The sequence below is a fragment of the Nannospalax galili genome, unplaced genomic scaffold (assembly GCF_000622305.1).
Source record: "Nannospalax galili isolate Female #2095 unplaced genomic scaffold, S.galili_v1.0 scaffold1119, whole genome shotgun sequence".
NCBI classification, from domain to species: domain Eukaryota; kingdom Metazoa; phylum Chordata; class Mammalia; order Rodentia; family Spalacidae; genus Nannospalax; species Nannospalax galili.
In genome coordinates, this window is record NW_008343597.1 from 308,305 (window position 1) to 323,579 (window position 15,275).

General features: G+C 46.7%; 1 protein-coding gene across 2 annotated transcripts in view; it reads left to right on the plus strand.

Annotated features, from left to right (window-relative positions):
- The window catches only part of Dhrs1 (dehydrogenase/reductase 1), a 13,162-nt gene extending 4,803 nt beyond the window's left edge, over nt 1–8,359 (plus strand). Inside the window, exons 5-9 of one of the 2 annotated variants that reach the window (XM_017799839.2) lie at nt 6,100–6,232; nt 6,549–6,695; nt 7,387–7,456; nt 7,745–7,825; nt 7,954–8,206. In XM_017799839.2, the coding sequence (XP_017655328.1) occupies nt 6,100–6,232; nt 6,549–6,695; nt 7,387–7,456; nt 7,745–7,825; nt 7,954–8,090 (568 nt within the window). In that variant the 3' untranslated portion in view covers nt 8,091–8,206. Of the gene's footprint in view, nt 1–6,099; nt 6,233–6,548; nt 6,696–7,386; nt 7,457–7,744; nt 7,826–7,953 lie in introns of both variants that reach the window. The other variant, XM_008839802.3, reaches the window with a different exon arrangement.
- Nucleotides 8,360–15,275: the final 6,916 nt, after the last annotated feature.

Here is a 15,275-nt window from a genome sequence, read left to right on the forward strand (position 1 = left end):
TAGACCAGGCTAGCCTTGAACTTACAGAGATCTGCCTGCCTCTGCCTCCCAAGTGCTGGGATTAAAGGCATGCGCCACCACGCCTGGCTTCATATATTCTTTTTAATCCTCATAAAATATCCTATTGGGAAAAATACAATAATTTTTTACATTTATTTATTGTTATTTTATGTGTAGAGTGTATTGCCTGCATGTAGGTAGGTGTACATGTGTCATGCAGTACCCAATGAGGTCAGAAGAGGGTGTCAGATCCCCTGAAACGAGTTGTGGACAGTTGTCAGCCTTGGCTTCATATATTCTTTTTAATCCTCATAAAATATCCTATTGGGAAAAATACAATAATTTTTTACATTTATTTATTGTTATTTTATGTGTAGAGTGTATTGCCTGCATGTAGGTAGGTGTACATGTGTCATGCAGTACCCAATGAGGTCAGAAGAGGGTGTCAGATCCCCTGAAACGAGTTGTGGACAGTTGTCAGCCTCCATGTGGATGCTGGAAATCGAATCCAGGTTCTCTGCAAGAGCAACCAGTACTCTTAACTGCTGAGCCATCTCTCCAGCCCTATGTATAAGTGTTTTAAAAATATCTATTTTCTTTATTTTTATGTATGAGTGTATGTATGTATGTCCCCTGGAACTGGAGTTACCGACAGCTGCCATGTATGTAGGTACTGGGAACCAAATCTGGGTCCTCTGCAACAACTGTCAGTAATTCCAGTTCTAGGGGATCCATATGCCCTCTTCCACTGGCATTACACACATGTGATGTACTTGCATACATGCCGGCAAAACACTTAAACACATAAAATAAAAATAATAAAATAAGCCAGGTGCGGTGGCACACACCTTTAATCCCAGCACTTGGGAGGCAGAGGCGGGTGGATCTCTGTGAGTTCAAGGCCAGCCTGGTCTACATAGTGAGTTCCAGGCCAGCTGGGGCTACAGGGAGACCCTGACTCAAAAAGACCAAAAAAATAAAAAAATAAAATAAAATAATATGTACTTCTCAAAGATTAAGCATTATAAAACTGCTCTCTAAAAAGGCACCAACAACTCTTAATGTGTATGAATATTTTGTGTGCATCTATGTAAGTAAGTGTGCCATGTGCCTGCAATGCCTGCAGAGGCCAAGAGAGCAGATCCTCTGAAACTGGAGTTATGGACAGTTGTTAGCTGCCATGTAGGTCCTGGGAACTGAACCTGAGTCCTCTACAAGAGCAGCCGGTGTTCTTAACCACTGAGCATCTCTCCAACCCATAGCCTCAACAATTTTTAATCTCAAAATAATGAATATAATCTGTTTCCCATATCAGCCATACTAGGCAGTACCAGACTAATCAGCCAGACCAGCTTTGCCACTGCAATTGGCAAATGTCTAAAGACACACAAGTAAGATTTAATTCTTTTTTTTTTTTTTTGTTCTTTTTGAGACAAGGTCCTTTTTTTTTTTTTTCAACAGGTTCTCACTGTGTAGCCCTGGCTGGACTGGAACTCACTTGCCTCTGCCTGCCTCAGCCTCCTGAATTAAAGGCATGAACTACCATGCCTGGCCCCAAGTCACTCTTTTTACATTGGACTTAAAAGAGATCTTTGTGGAAGCCTGGCATGGTGTTGCACACCTTTAGCCCCAGCACTCTGGAGGCAGAGGCAGGTGGATCTCTGTGAGTTCAAGGCCAGCCTGGTCTACATAGTGAGTTCCAGGACAGCTGGGGCTACAGGGAGACCTTGTCTCAAAAAAAAGATGAAAAAAAGAGAGAGAGAGAGAGAGATGTTTGTGGAACAGGTTCCTTTGGCTCCCTCACTGTCTTGAAGCTCACTATGTAGACCAAACTTGCAGTAATCCTCCTGCCTCTGCCTCCTGAGGGCTGAGATTACAGGTGTGTGCCGCTGTATCCTACTTTTTGGCATATGTTTTACAAACATTTTTCCCAGTTTATCTTACATTATGTAGAACAGGCTGGTCTCAAACTAGTGATCCTCAGCCTCACCTCCTGAGTTCTGGGATTACATGCACCTTGAAGAGTAGTTATCACTCTTTTTTTATTTTTTAGATTAAGGTATGTGAAGATGCCTGGGGAGGCCAAAAGAGGGCATCAGATACCTGGGAGCTGGAGTTGCAGGCAGTTGTGAACAGCTGATGTGGCTACTGGGAACTGAACTCGGGTCCTCTGGAAGAGCAGCAAGTGCTCTTAATAACTGAGGCATCTCTCCAAATCTCTCTGCCCCTCATTTTTTTAAGACAAGGTCTTGTTATAAGCCTGTAGGTTCATGCAACCACATTAGATTTATCACTTGGCTCTTGCATATACATACATTCTTTCCTGTACACTGCACGTATGCAAAAACATATATAGCTGAGTTTGGGAGAATAAGCCTGTGATCCCAGCACTTAGGAGACTGAGGCAAGAAGCTTGCAAGTTTAAGGTCAGCCTGCCCCAAAATAAAGTTTATAAAAAGAAATATATGTATGTATCTGGGGAGGGTGGTATCTTTGAAGAATTCAAATCTTGGAGCTAGGGAGATGGCTCAGTGGATAAGAACACTTGCTTTGAATGAGGATCTGAGTTTGGATTGCCATGCATGTAAAAGCCAGGCATGGGGGCTGGAGAGATGTTTCAGCAATTAAGAGCACTCGCTGCTGTTGTAAAGGACCAGGTTCAGTTCCCAGCACCCACATGGAGTCTTAACAACTGCCCATAACTCCAGTTTCAGGAGATTCGATGCCCTCTTCTGGCCTCTGCAGGCATTGCACATGTGTGGTGCACTTACATACATGCAGGCACTCATACATATTAAGTAAATAAATAAATAATAGATAAAAGCCAGACATGGCCCCACATGCCTAAAGCCCAGTGCTGCAGAGGGCAGAACTGGGAAGCTCACTGGGGCTTGTTGATCATCCATAGCTGAAAAAGGACAAGCTCCAGGTTTAGTGACAGAAGACTGTGTCAAAGGGATAAGGTGAAGATTGGTCATATTTTCCTTAGTACTTTTTTGTTCATTTAAATATTGGATCCTTTCAGAATTATTCTCCTTTTGGTTTCTGCTTGATTGGTTGCTTGATTTGGTTTTGTTTTGTTTTGTTTGTTGTTTTGGGATAGGATTTCACTATGTATTCCAAGATGGTCTTGAATTCACTGTGTAGCCCAGGCTAGCCTCAAACTTGTAGCGGTCCTCCAGCCTTGAGTGCTGAGGTTACAGGTATGCACCACCACACCTGCCTTAGAATGAATTCCCTTGGAAATAATAAATGATGTAGGTAGTTCATCCGCTGTAACCCAAAGAGCTGGTCATTTATCCCGAGTCCGTTTACTGAATGATCGTCTTTCTCGGTTGACTGAACGTGTTCCTCTCTACTGTGTTACACTCACACCTGGCTCTAACTGGTGACTGTTTGGTCTCACTGACTTATCTGTCTACTGTTGTACCAATACTGCACCTTTTACCTCTTCTGTTGTACATTTTAATACAGATAATGGTGGGAATAGAGAGACCCTATTCTTTTACCCATAAAACATTATTCTTTTATCCCACACTTTTCCTGGCTGCCTTAACGTTTATTCTTCTCATTGATCTCTACATTATTTTGTTAGTTCTACCAAAAAGTAACATTGAAGATATAACTCAAATTAACTGAAACTATGGATTAATTTGTGTAGAATGACTGTTTCATGTCAATCATTCTCTTTGGACAATTTTATTTATATAGGTTCTTAGTAGTTTTGGTTTATCCATGTTAACTTCACACTTTTTTTTTTTTTTTTTTTTTTTTTTTGTCTTTTGGAGACAGGGTCTCCCTGTAGTCCCCAGCTGACCTGAACTCACTATGTAGACCAGGCTGGCCTTGAACTCACAAGGATCCGCCTGCCTCTGCCTCCCAAGTGCTCGGATTAAAGGTGTTCATCCAGCCTTATTTTTTAATTTTTAAATATTTATTTTATGTATATGAGCATTTTGTCTGCATGTATGTAAGTGCAGCCATGTGTGCAAACAAGTCAGAAAAGGGTGTTGGATACCCTGGATGGTTGATATTTATCTATTTATTTATTTAATGTATATGAGTGTTTTGCCTGCATGTATGTAAGTGCACCCATGGGTGCAAATGACACCTATGTGTGCAAACAGAAGAGGGTGTCAGATACCCTGGAACTAGAGTTAGGGATGGTTGTTAGTGACCATGTGCGTGCTGGGAACTAGACCTGGGTCCTCTGGAATAGCAGTTAATACTCTTAGCTGGTGAGCATTTCTCCAGCCCCTTTTATTAAGTTAGCATACAAACTACTGGGTTTCATTCATGGCATCTTCACATGTGTGTCATTATACTTTGCTCTCATTCATTCCCATCTCCCACTGCCCTCCTCCATTCCCTGCCCTCCTCCCCCCATTCCACGCCCCCTCAGGTGGTTCTCTTCCTTCTACCAGTCTGTCCTGTTCTGCTTTCCTGTCTTATGTTCCATTCCCCTAGTTCCCACCTCCTTTAAGCTGTCTTCCTCTTCTCTAATTCTCCTTCTACCTACAAACACACATATATAAATATACTCATGCAAATACATACTATATCTATATATATATACTTATATGTATATAATTTTAAATCTAGGCTCCACATATGAGAGGAAACAAGGCATCTGTCCATCTGACTCTGCCTTATTTTGCTTAGCAGTGATTTCCAGTTGCATCTTTCTGATTTCCTGCAAATGTCATGATTTACGTTTTCTTTATGACTGCATAAAATTCCATTGTGTATATCTACCCATTCATCTGCTGATGGACATCTAGGTCGGTTCCATTTCTGGGCTATTGTGAATAAGTCAACTATGGAGATGCAAACACCTCCGTGGTGTGTTGACTTAGAGTCCCAGCCATGTATAGGACAGCTGGGTCACGTGGTAGTTCTATTTTCAGCTTTTTGAGAAACCTCCACACTGATTTCCATTAGTGCCTGCATGTTTCCATCCTCACCAGCAATGAATAAGGGTTCCTTTCCCCCCACATCCTTACCAGCATTTGTTGTAAGTTTTCTTGATGATGGTCATTCTAAGGTGAAATGGAATCTCAAGTAGTTTTAAATGTTGAACATGTTTTTCTTCAGATATTTATTGATTGGATGATTTTGTTTTTTGGTGTTTGATTTTTGCAGTCCCTTTTTAAAAAATATTTTATTATTTTTATTTTGTTTGTTTGTTTGTCTTTTGTCTTTTTGAGACAGGGTCTCCTTGTAGTCCCAACTGACCTGAACTCACTATGTAGACCAGGCTGGCCTTGAACTCACAAGGATCTACCTGCCTCTGCCTCCCGAGTGCTGGCACTAAAAGTGTGCGCCACCACGCCCGGCTTATTATTTTTATTTTATGTGTATATGTGTATTGCCTGGATATGGGTACATGCACCCGTGTCATGCAATGCCCACGGAGGAAGAGGCTGTCAGATCCCCTGGAACTGGAGTTACGGACAGTTAGCTGCCATGTGGGTGCTGGTATTCAAACCCGGGTCTTCTGCAAGAACAACCAGTGTTGTAGCTCCAGCTGTCCTGGAACTCACTAGGTAGACCAGGCTGGCCTTGATCTCACAGAGAACCGCCCACCTCTGCCTCCCAAATTCTTGGATTAAAGGCCTGTGCTACCACGCCCTGTTTTTTGTTTTTTTGAACCAGTGTCTTCATTTAGCCCAGGTTGGCATCAAACTCACTGTGTAACCAAACATGTCATGGAATTCCTGATTCTCCTGCCGCCATCTGCTAAGTGTGGAGATCATAGATGTGTCAGTCCACACAGCTGACCATATACTCTTGTTTGTTTGTTTGAGACAGTCTCCTGGGAGGCCCATCTGGAACTCACTGTGCCATGTAGACCAGGCTGGCCCCTCTCACAGAACCCACCTGCCTCTGCCTTTTCCCTTTCTCATCTGCCATTGATTTTTATCAGTTTTTCCTCAGAATGTGGCCTATGCCTAATTCCCCAGGTCAACACCCCCCCACCTCCCACCCCCTGTCCCCTAGGCAATCACCTCTGCTGATCACAGCTGCTCAGGGCACAGGAAGCAAGCAGACCAGCATTATCATGGTTCATTCTTTCTCCCTCTCTGCCCCCACTTCTAGAGGCCACTACTTGTGCTCAGTGTATGGGGCTCAGATGATGGTACCAGCTGGCCGGGGACTCATTGTGGTCATCTCCTCCCCTGGGGGGCTGCGGCATATATTCAATGTTCCCTATGGTGTGGGCAAAGCTGCGGTAAGGACCAGTGGTTGGGCAGTTATAGAATGGTGATGGTACTTAACAGAGCTTGGGAGGTGCAGTCCAGTGGTCAGAGGGTAAGGCTGACTGGCCTTCACCTCTCACTCTGCCCCATCCATTGACAGTTCCTTTGCTTGGGTCCCCCTCCATCTACCAGAGTAGATTCCAAATGGGGGAAGATGGGTAGCAGAGACCTCAGGGCTCTTAAGAAGGGAAGGGGGCTGGGACAGCCTCATTGGACTCAGGGAGGGTAGAAGAGGAAGGTGACATGACCAGGTGTCCTAGCTCTCATCCTGCCTTCTGACCCTCACAGTGTGACAGACTGGCTGCTGACTGTGCCCATGAGCTACGGCGCCATGGAGTCAGCTACGTATCTCTGTGGCCAGGGATGGTGCAGACAGAACTGCTGAAGGGGTTTATGTTGAAGGAGGAACGACCTGAAGATCCTGTGTTTAAGCAGGTTGGCAAGGGGAGGGCAGGGAAAGTAGAGAACAAAAGCATCCAGTCCCTCCGCTCCCAGTGACCAGACAGTAACAAGCGTAAGTATTCCTACTTACCAGGTGCTTACTAGATCAGGCACAGGGCTAACTTCTAAACACAGTATTTCCTTTAAGCTTGTAAAGCAGATGCTAGCTCCATTTTATACATAGTGAAACTGAAACCCAGAAAGGTTCAGAAACTTGATTCAGGGCTGAATGTGTAGCTCAGTGTGTAGAGCATGTACTTAGTATATGCTGACCCTGGCTCAACTCCCAGCAGTGAAGCAAGGAAGGAGAGAAGGAAGGAGGGAGGGAGGGAAGGAAGAAAGGATGGAGGGAGGGAGGGAGGGAGGTCAGTCCACATTACATGTCATAACTGGACAGGCTGTCTAGCTCCAAAGCCCAGGTGCCTGACCTTGCCCTGATCTAGCCTAGAATGTCCTGACATTAGTTGGGACTATCAGATCCTTCCACTTTGGAAAGACAACAGGTCCTCGGGCTAGGGTACAGGGTTCACCTGAACATGGGGAAGGATAGCTCTGGTTTCTTCTAAGACAAGGTCCTACATGTTCTGCATGAGGGCTGTGACCTTTCTCCTGGAACAAAAGACCCAAGTAGTGTTCTTGGAAATAGTTGTTCACAACTAATAGTTGTTCTCAACCCATTTTTCAGATCAAATCAAATTTCTCATCAGCAGAAAGCACAGAAATGAGTGGCAAGTGTGTGGTGGCCTTGGCAACAGGTGAAGACATTGGGGTAGCTGGTAACAGAAAGCCCATGGTGTATCTGCAGGATGTTGGCAGCCAGTTCCTAGTTTTGGTTGGGGAGCTGGTTGAGGAATATTGTCTTTTCTGTCTTTTGGAGATGCAAAGGGCCAGGATTCCTGGTTTGAGGTTTGTGAGCCTTATGATCGGCTGTTGGGAGGCAATACAGAGAACTACTTCTCTAGGCCCTGGAGCTTGCCTCAGTGGTGCCCTAGTGTCACACTGCACCACTCCCATACCCACTGTCTCTCACTGTGTGCCCACAGACCCCAATATCCTGAGCTTGAGCGGGAAGGTGCTGCCGTCCTGTGACCTTGCTCGACGCTATGGCCTTCAGGATGTAGATGGTAGGCACATGCTCTGGTCCAGCTGTGACTGATCTGGTTCCTTGCCTCTTCCCCTCAGACTCTTCAGACAGGGGTGGGGTGTCTGAGGAGTAGGAAATCAGGGTCTAATTGTCCTTCTACTGTTCCAGGCCGCCCTGTCAAAGACTATTTTTCTTTGGGCTCTGTTCTCTCACATGTCTCCAACCTGGGATGGTTGGCCGCCTACTTGCCCGGCTTCCTCCGTGTACCCAAGTGGATTATCACCCTCTATACCAGCAAATTCTAACTGCCTGGCCTAATCGCCCAGGTCTGCTGAGAGCATCCTCATTCAGGCTCAAGTGGCTGGGCTTGTCTTGGGAACAGAGAGAGCAGCCTTTCTCGCCCACCCATTCCCTCAGTATGAAGAGAAGGCCTCTGCTGGGCATCTGTAGTGAGTCCTGGGGGCCCTGTTATGTTTGCCTTGTGCCTTTTCCCTGTCCCTACATTTTAATTTTTTTGCTTCATTATTGAAAAACGTTAATAAACAGAAGCTAATAAAGGTCTCATTTCACCTCCGTGGTTTTGTGAATGCTGATTCTATAAACAAAGTGGTAAATATGTGAGAGAAAGAGTCAAAGATGTGAAAACCTATAGGTGCTATAGGTGTGCCAGCTGGGGAGATGGCTCAGTGGATAAAGCTCTAGTAAGGAAGCATGAAGACAGAATCGAGATCCCAAGAAGCTACATGAAACCGGATGTGGCAGCTTGCTTCTGTAACCCCAGCCTAGCTGTGAGGAGATAGAAAGCAGAGCCAGGAGGTCTGGGCCAGCCAGCCTGGCATGAATCATGACCCACCAGAGCCTGCATCAGACAAGTTACAGCACCCAAGATTGCCATCTTTCTGCCATGTGGGGCACGCACCTTTGCACGGGCGCACACACACACGTGAGCATTCACATAAGCATGCACACACTTTTTTTTTTTTTTTTTTTTTTTTTTTGAGACAAGGTCTCACTATGTAGCCCTGGATGGCCTGGAACTCACCATGAGGACTCACAGCGATCTGCCTCCTGAGTGCTAGGACTACAGGTGTGTGCCACCACATCCAGCACGTATTTTGTTTTAATCTATAGTCTTGAAAGGGATTTATATCTCTAGATAAGGCCCTTTCCTTCAGACTTGTTCCTACTCTTGCCCACAAGTCCTCTTTCCTCTGCCCCTGTGGGGAGCAGGGCCCTCCACAAGCAAGAGCGCCGGCCTGAACTGCATTTGCCCTCTCTCCGTGGATAACTGCTGCCTTCTAGCTGGGCTGATCTCTGCCCAACACAGCCATATTCCTTGGTTTCTGTGACTTCCTGCAGTTGGGAGACAAGGTACTGCCCGAGTCCAGGTAAGACACGGGCACAGCTGGTGGCGCTAGTGCGCTCTCATCTTGGGATAGTATCACCTGAAGGAGTTGCTTTCTGGGAACTGACCGCACACGCCCTTAAGCGCTGCCTTGCCTGCTCAGTGACGGGTTGCACCACCACCCAGAGCAAAGCAGTTCCAGGAAGCCAAGGGTAGTTCTCCAAGAGTGCCAGGTGTCCGTGGTGTATGCACACAAAATGGGCATCAGTCCCAAAAGCGGAAAGAGGAGGCTCCACCAGGATCCGGGCCAACGCTGCACTGGCAGCTGCGGCAAGACTGCGGCAGAAGGCTGGCATGGTCCAACCGTGCTGGAGGACGCTCACGGGAGCTGAGGTGTGGGCGGAGGTAGGAGAGACAAGCAAGCATGAGAGGCTGGCCGGGTCTCACCAGGGAAGCCATGACAGCACACATGTGGGCTGAGGGGAGATGGTAGGAGGCACTGTTTACAGAGGGCACCTGAGCCAGTAAAAGACTGCCACTGTGTTATCCCTGGCATGGAAGACAAGAGGCTAGTGCCAGACACAGAAAGAGTTTTTTTGTTGCTTGCTTGCTTTTGGAGACAGTCTCCTTGTAGACCCAGCTGGCCTGGAATTTGCTATGTAGACCAGGCTGGCCTTCATCTCACAGATCCACCTGTCTCTGCCTCCCAAGTGCTGGGATTAAAGGCGTGCACCATCACACCCTACTAAGTGTGTTTAGAAGCCACCTTGCTCCAGGTTAACCCTGGTATAACACTAAAAGGCTGGTTGAGATGCAGCCTACCCCTACTGGAGCAAGATGTTTACTATATTCCTAGGCTATGGAGCCCAGAGAGGGATGGGAAAGACTTTTGGTTTGCATTTTTGTTTTTCAGAGGTAGTATTCTTGACCAAAAATTCAAAAGGTTTAGAACAGTATACAGTGAAAACTCTTGAATTCCTGATGCCTTAAGTGCCCTGTCCCCAACTCAGAGACAGCCACTGTTATATTCACAAGGAGAACCCATGCCTGTACATCTAAGCAAACTCAAAGAAGAGAATTGACTGTGTACAAACTGACCTCTCTTCTTGGCTGAGTGGCTGTATTTTCCAGGCTTGGAGGCCTGTTCTGGCTTTGTATCCCAGCCCTCTAAGCTAGCTAGTAGTCCTGGACCCAGACCCACTACCACCACCACGCCACACACATACACTCCTTCCAGGTCTTTAGGCAGCTACTGCAGAAACTTCCAGAAAACAAGTGTGTGATGACTAAAGGAAGAAAGAAAGGGTAATGGAGGCTCTGTGAATGCCTGGTGGAACCCAGCCTAGCCCAGCCCTGGTTTCCTCCACACCAGCCAGCTCACATCATAGATTTGAGATGTGTGTTATAACTACAGTAAGGTTGCTTTTTCTAAAGCAGATACTCATAAATTAGAGGTACAAAAATGAGGAAGATGGGGCTGGAGAGATGGCTAAGTAGTTAACAGCACTGGCTGCTCTTGCAGAAGACCTAGGTTTGGTTCCCGGTTCCACACTAGGCTACTAACAACCATATGTAACTAATTCCACAGGATCAGATACCCTCTTCTGGCCTCCACAAGAATTGTATGCACGTGATGCATTTACATGCATGCAGGCAAAACACATAAAATAAGAAATCACTGGGCGTGGTGGTACATGTATTTAATCCCAGCACTCAGGAGGCAGAGGCAGGCAGATCTCTGACTTCGAGGCCAGCCTGGTCTACATAGTGAGTTCCAGGCCAGCTGGGGCTACAGGAAGACTGTCTCAAAAAGATCAAAAAAATAAAAGAATAAATAAAGCTGGGCGTGTTGGCCCATGCCTTTAATCCCCAGCACTCAGGAGGCAGAGGCAGGCGGATCTCTGTGAGTTCAAGGCCAGCCTGGTCTACATAGTGAGTTCCAGGACAGCTGGGGCTACAGGGAGACCCTGTCTCAAAAAGACCAAAAAAAAAAAAAGAATAAATTAAGGGACTGGAGAGATGGTCCAGCAGTTAAGAGCACTGGCTGCTCTTGCAGAGTACTGGGATTTGATTCCCAGCACCCATATGGCAGCTAACAACTGTCTGTAACTCCAGTTTCAGGGGATCCAACACCCTCTCCTGACTTCTTTGGGCACTGCACAACACAGGTGCACTTACACACATGTAGGCAATACACTTATACACATAAAATAATAAATAAAGTGACCTTGGAGGTATAAGACAAATTCTTTCCCCCCAAAAAAATAATAAAAAAAATTTTTGGTCTTTTTGAGACAGGGTCTCCCTGTAGCTCCAGCTGTCCTGGAACTCCCTATGTAGACCAGGCTGGCCTTGAACTCACAGAGATCCGCCTGCCTCTGCCTCCCAAGTGCTGGGATTAAAGGCATGTGCCACCATGCCCAGCTCAGTCTACTTTCTTATGTAATACAGAACCACCTGCCCAGGGGTGACACTGCCCACAGCGGACTGGGCCCTCCTACATCACTCAACAATTAAGAAAATGTCCCAGGGCTGGAGAGATGGCTCAGTGGTTAAGAACTCTGGCTGTTCTTGAGATGGCTCAGTGGTTAAGAACACTGGCTGTTCCTGCAGAAGACCCAGGTTTGAATCCCAGCACCCACATGGCAGCTAACAACTGTCTGTAACTACAGTTCCAGGGGATCTGACAGTCTCTTCTGTCCTCCGCGGGCATTGCACGACACAGGTACACTTACCTACATGCAAACGATACACACATACAAATAAAATTTTTTTTTAATTTTAAAAAAATGTCCCACAGACATGACCACAGGCCTGCCGATGGAGACAAGTCCTCAGCTGAGGTTGCCTCTAACCAAGTATGTCAAGTTGACAGGTGAAGTTATCCAGCACAAACACTGTGGGGCCTCTGCACCAGAGCACTCACCAACTGCCCTGAACGGCACTCAACACTGGGCTGAGGGATCTGAGAGTCTAGGTTCTTTTTATACGTGGGTGCACATGTATGCATGTGCATGTGGATGCCAGTGGATGTCCTCAGGTGTCACAACTCAGAAGTCATCCACCTTGTTCCTTGAGACAGAGCCACACCTGGCTTTTTATCGGGTACTAGAAATCCAACTTGGGTCCCCATGCTTGCACAGCAAGCACTTTGTAAACTAAGTCATCTCTTGAGCCCAAGAATACAGTTTGGGGGACATGTCATTGTCCCTGAGTTTCAATCAACTGCTGAAGTCCCCTTTGGGTTCATGAGTAAAGGGGAGATCCCCAGTAAGCAGGGGAGGAGATGAGCTTATATGAGTGGCAGTGGGGTGAGGGTTCAGGCACAGGAGATGAAGAATATTCCTGAGAGCCCCACAGGAACCTGAGCCCAATGGGTGGCCGAGTCCAAAGCTGTCCCTTTTCCTTTCTTATCCTGGCTTCTAACCACCCTGAACTCTCAAAACCCTTGACACTGCCTTTGAGGCACCACATGGGGCATCGATCACACAGAGATTTGCCTGCCTCTACCTCCTGGGTGCTAGGATTAAAGGCATGCACCACCGCACTTAGCTTGGTTTGATTTTCTTTAAGATAGGCTATCATGGGACTGGAGAGATAGCTCAGTGGTTAAGAGCACTGACTATTCTTCCAGAAGACCTGGGTTCGAATCCCAGTACCCACATGGTGGCTAACAACCGCCCATAACTCCAGTCCCAAGGGATCTGACAGCCTCTTCTGACCTCTGGGGGCATTGCATGACACGGGTGCATTTACCTACATGCAGGCAATACACACATACACATAAAATAAAAATAATAAATAAAATTTTTTTAAAAGATTAGAGATATGATTAGGCCAATTATGTTTGTTTGCTAGTAGATATCTGAAATCACAGTCCCCCTCCTCAAAGAGACTTGAAGACAGAGAGACCTGTTCCTTTTTCACAACTACATTTCAAAGGGAGGGTTCTCAGGTCCTTAGAAGAAATGCTTCTGCTTAGAAGAATTATTGCATTTATTGCAATTATTGCAACTGTTAGCTCTTTTTAGTAAATGGTTCAAGGAGAGGTCAAGCAAGGCCTGTCATCAGGCGCTGGCTGGAACGCAAACGGAATTTCTAAGCAGCACTGTTTTCTTTGTTTTTGTTTTGCTTTGTTTTTGTCTTTTTGAAGCAGGGTCTCCCTGTAGCCCCAGGCTGTCCTGGAACTCACTATGTAGACCAGGCTGGCCTTGAACTCACAGAGATACGCCTACCTCTGCCTCCTAAGTGCTGGGACTACAGGCGTGTGCCACCACACCTTGCTAGCAGCAGTTTTCTTAAAAAGGTACTTCAAGGGGCTAGAGAGATAGCTCAGCATTTAAGAACACTGACTGTTCTTGCAGAAGACCCGGGTTCGAATTCCAGCACCCGCATGGCAGCTAACAACTGTCCATAACTCCAGTTCCAGGGGTTCTAACAGCCTCTTCTGTCCTCCGTGGGCATTGCACAACATGGGTACACTTACATGCAGGCATAACACTCATACACATAAAATAAAAATAATAAATAAAATGTTAAAAAAAAAAAAGAAGGTACTTCAAGTCAAGCGTGGTGGTGCATACCTTTAATTCCAGCCCTCAGGAGGCAGAAGCAGGCAGATCTCTGTGAGTTGGAGGCCAGCCTGGTCTACATAGCAAGTTCCAAGCTAGCTGGAGCTACAGGGAGACCCTGTCTCAAAAACACCAAAAAACAAAAAAGGCGGCACTTCAGTGGTGGCTAGGGATACTAAACTTTAAGTCTCTTAGTTTAGACACAGCTCTCTTGTGCCAAGAGGTCTGAAATTCTCAGTGGACTGATTCTCAGTGGGCTGCTACTGTCCACTGCCCTCACCCCACACCACCAAAGGGACTCAACCAAAGCCAGGTGTGGGAGGTGAACAGTTTTCCCCAGCTGAGGTCTAGTATAGGCTCAGTCTAGAGCTAGGCCAAGCAATCCCAGGTCTGTCTGTACTAGAATGCCAGGAGTGGCGAGGAAGTGGAAGCTGCTTTGGGCTTAACTTGATAATGGGGAGTCAGGAGAAGGCCTTTCCTTAGGACCCTGAAAACAAAGGAAGTGGGCAGAGGGAGGAAATGGGGCGACTTTGTACAATTTCTGTTAGCAAGGAATGAACATATGCCCCTATCAAGTAAGGAGGCCTTGGTATTCCTCTTGTTGGCAAGGCAGTTCCAGAAAAACGAGCAAGCAGGAGTAGCCATGGCCTGAGCACTCTCGCAGGCACTTGCGCAGTGGGAGGATGAGCGTCCAATTCAGCCCTGGCCTTCCACTATCACTTCCACACAGAGGCACAGCCAGAGAGTTAGTTTGTTAGGCACTTTCAATGGCCAAGGCCACTCTGTTTAGATCTTGAGAACTTTGTCTTTTGACCTACCCTATGAAGCAAGAACTGCTTCACAGCAGAGGAAACCAAGGCTCAGAAAAGCAGGGCAACTTGTCCAAGATTGCTGGTCTTCACAAGAGACTCTCTGGAATGCAGCTCTGTCTTCCCAACGGGGCTCAGCTGCTCCGCTCTGTGTTCGGTGTGGGCTTTGGAGACCTTTTTGTTTTCTGCAGAGGGAGTGTTGGGGTTGGTAGAATGGTGAAAGCAATTCAAAGTTTACTCAGCCTCAGGACTTCCTGGCCAAATTCAGTCCTGTCTTTAAAGTCAACCACACTTCCTACGCTCTGTACCTGTCTTGAGCAAGTCTGATCTCTGCAGTACCACCCACTGCCCTCACTCCTCAAGCTGTTCCCTGCCTAACTCTAAGAATGACCAGAATTCATCCCATAAGGCCCACTTTAACCTTCTAAAAGTTTCTAGACTCTTCTGAACTTGCTCTTGTCCCCTTCTGGGGAACTTTTTCCTATAGCGTTCACTTGGGTCTTGACTAGTGTTAGGGACATGGATGTCCTTGTTCATTTTCTAGGTCAGAGTGAAACACCCCATCCCAGGCCAGCGCTGAGTCTCAGGCTTGTCGTCCCTAATTCATTCCCCTGCTGCCACTTCCCACACAGAAGCACAGAACTCAGCAGTGCCAAGGTACACAGCATGTGACTGAGCTCACGGGCCCAGTGAGACCCCTGGGGACAGGTAGGGTGGCAGCCCGGGGCAGTGTCTGTTCCCTAGGACGGATGTGAGAACTCCTGC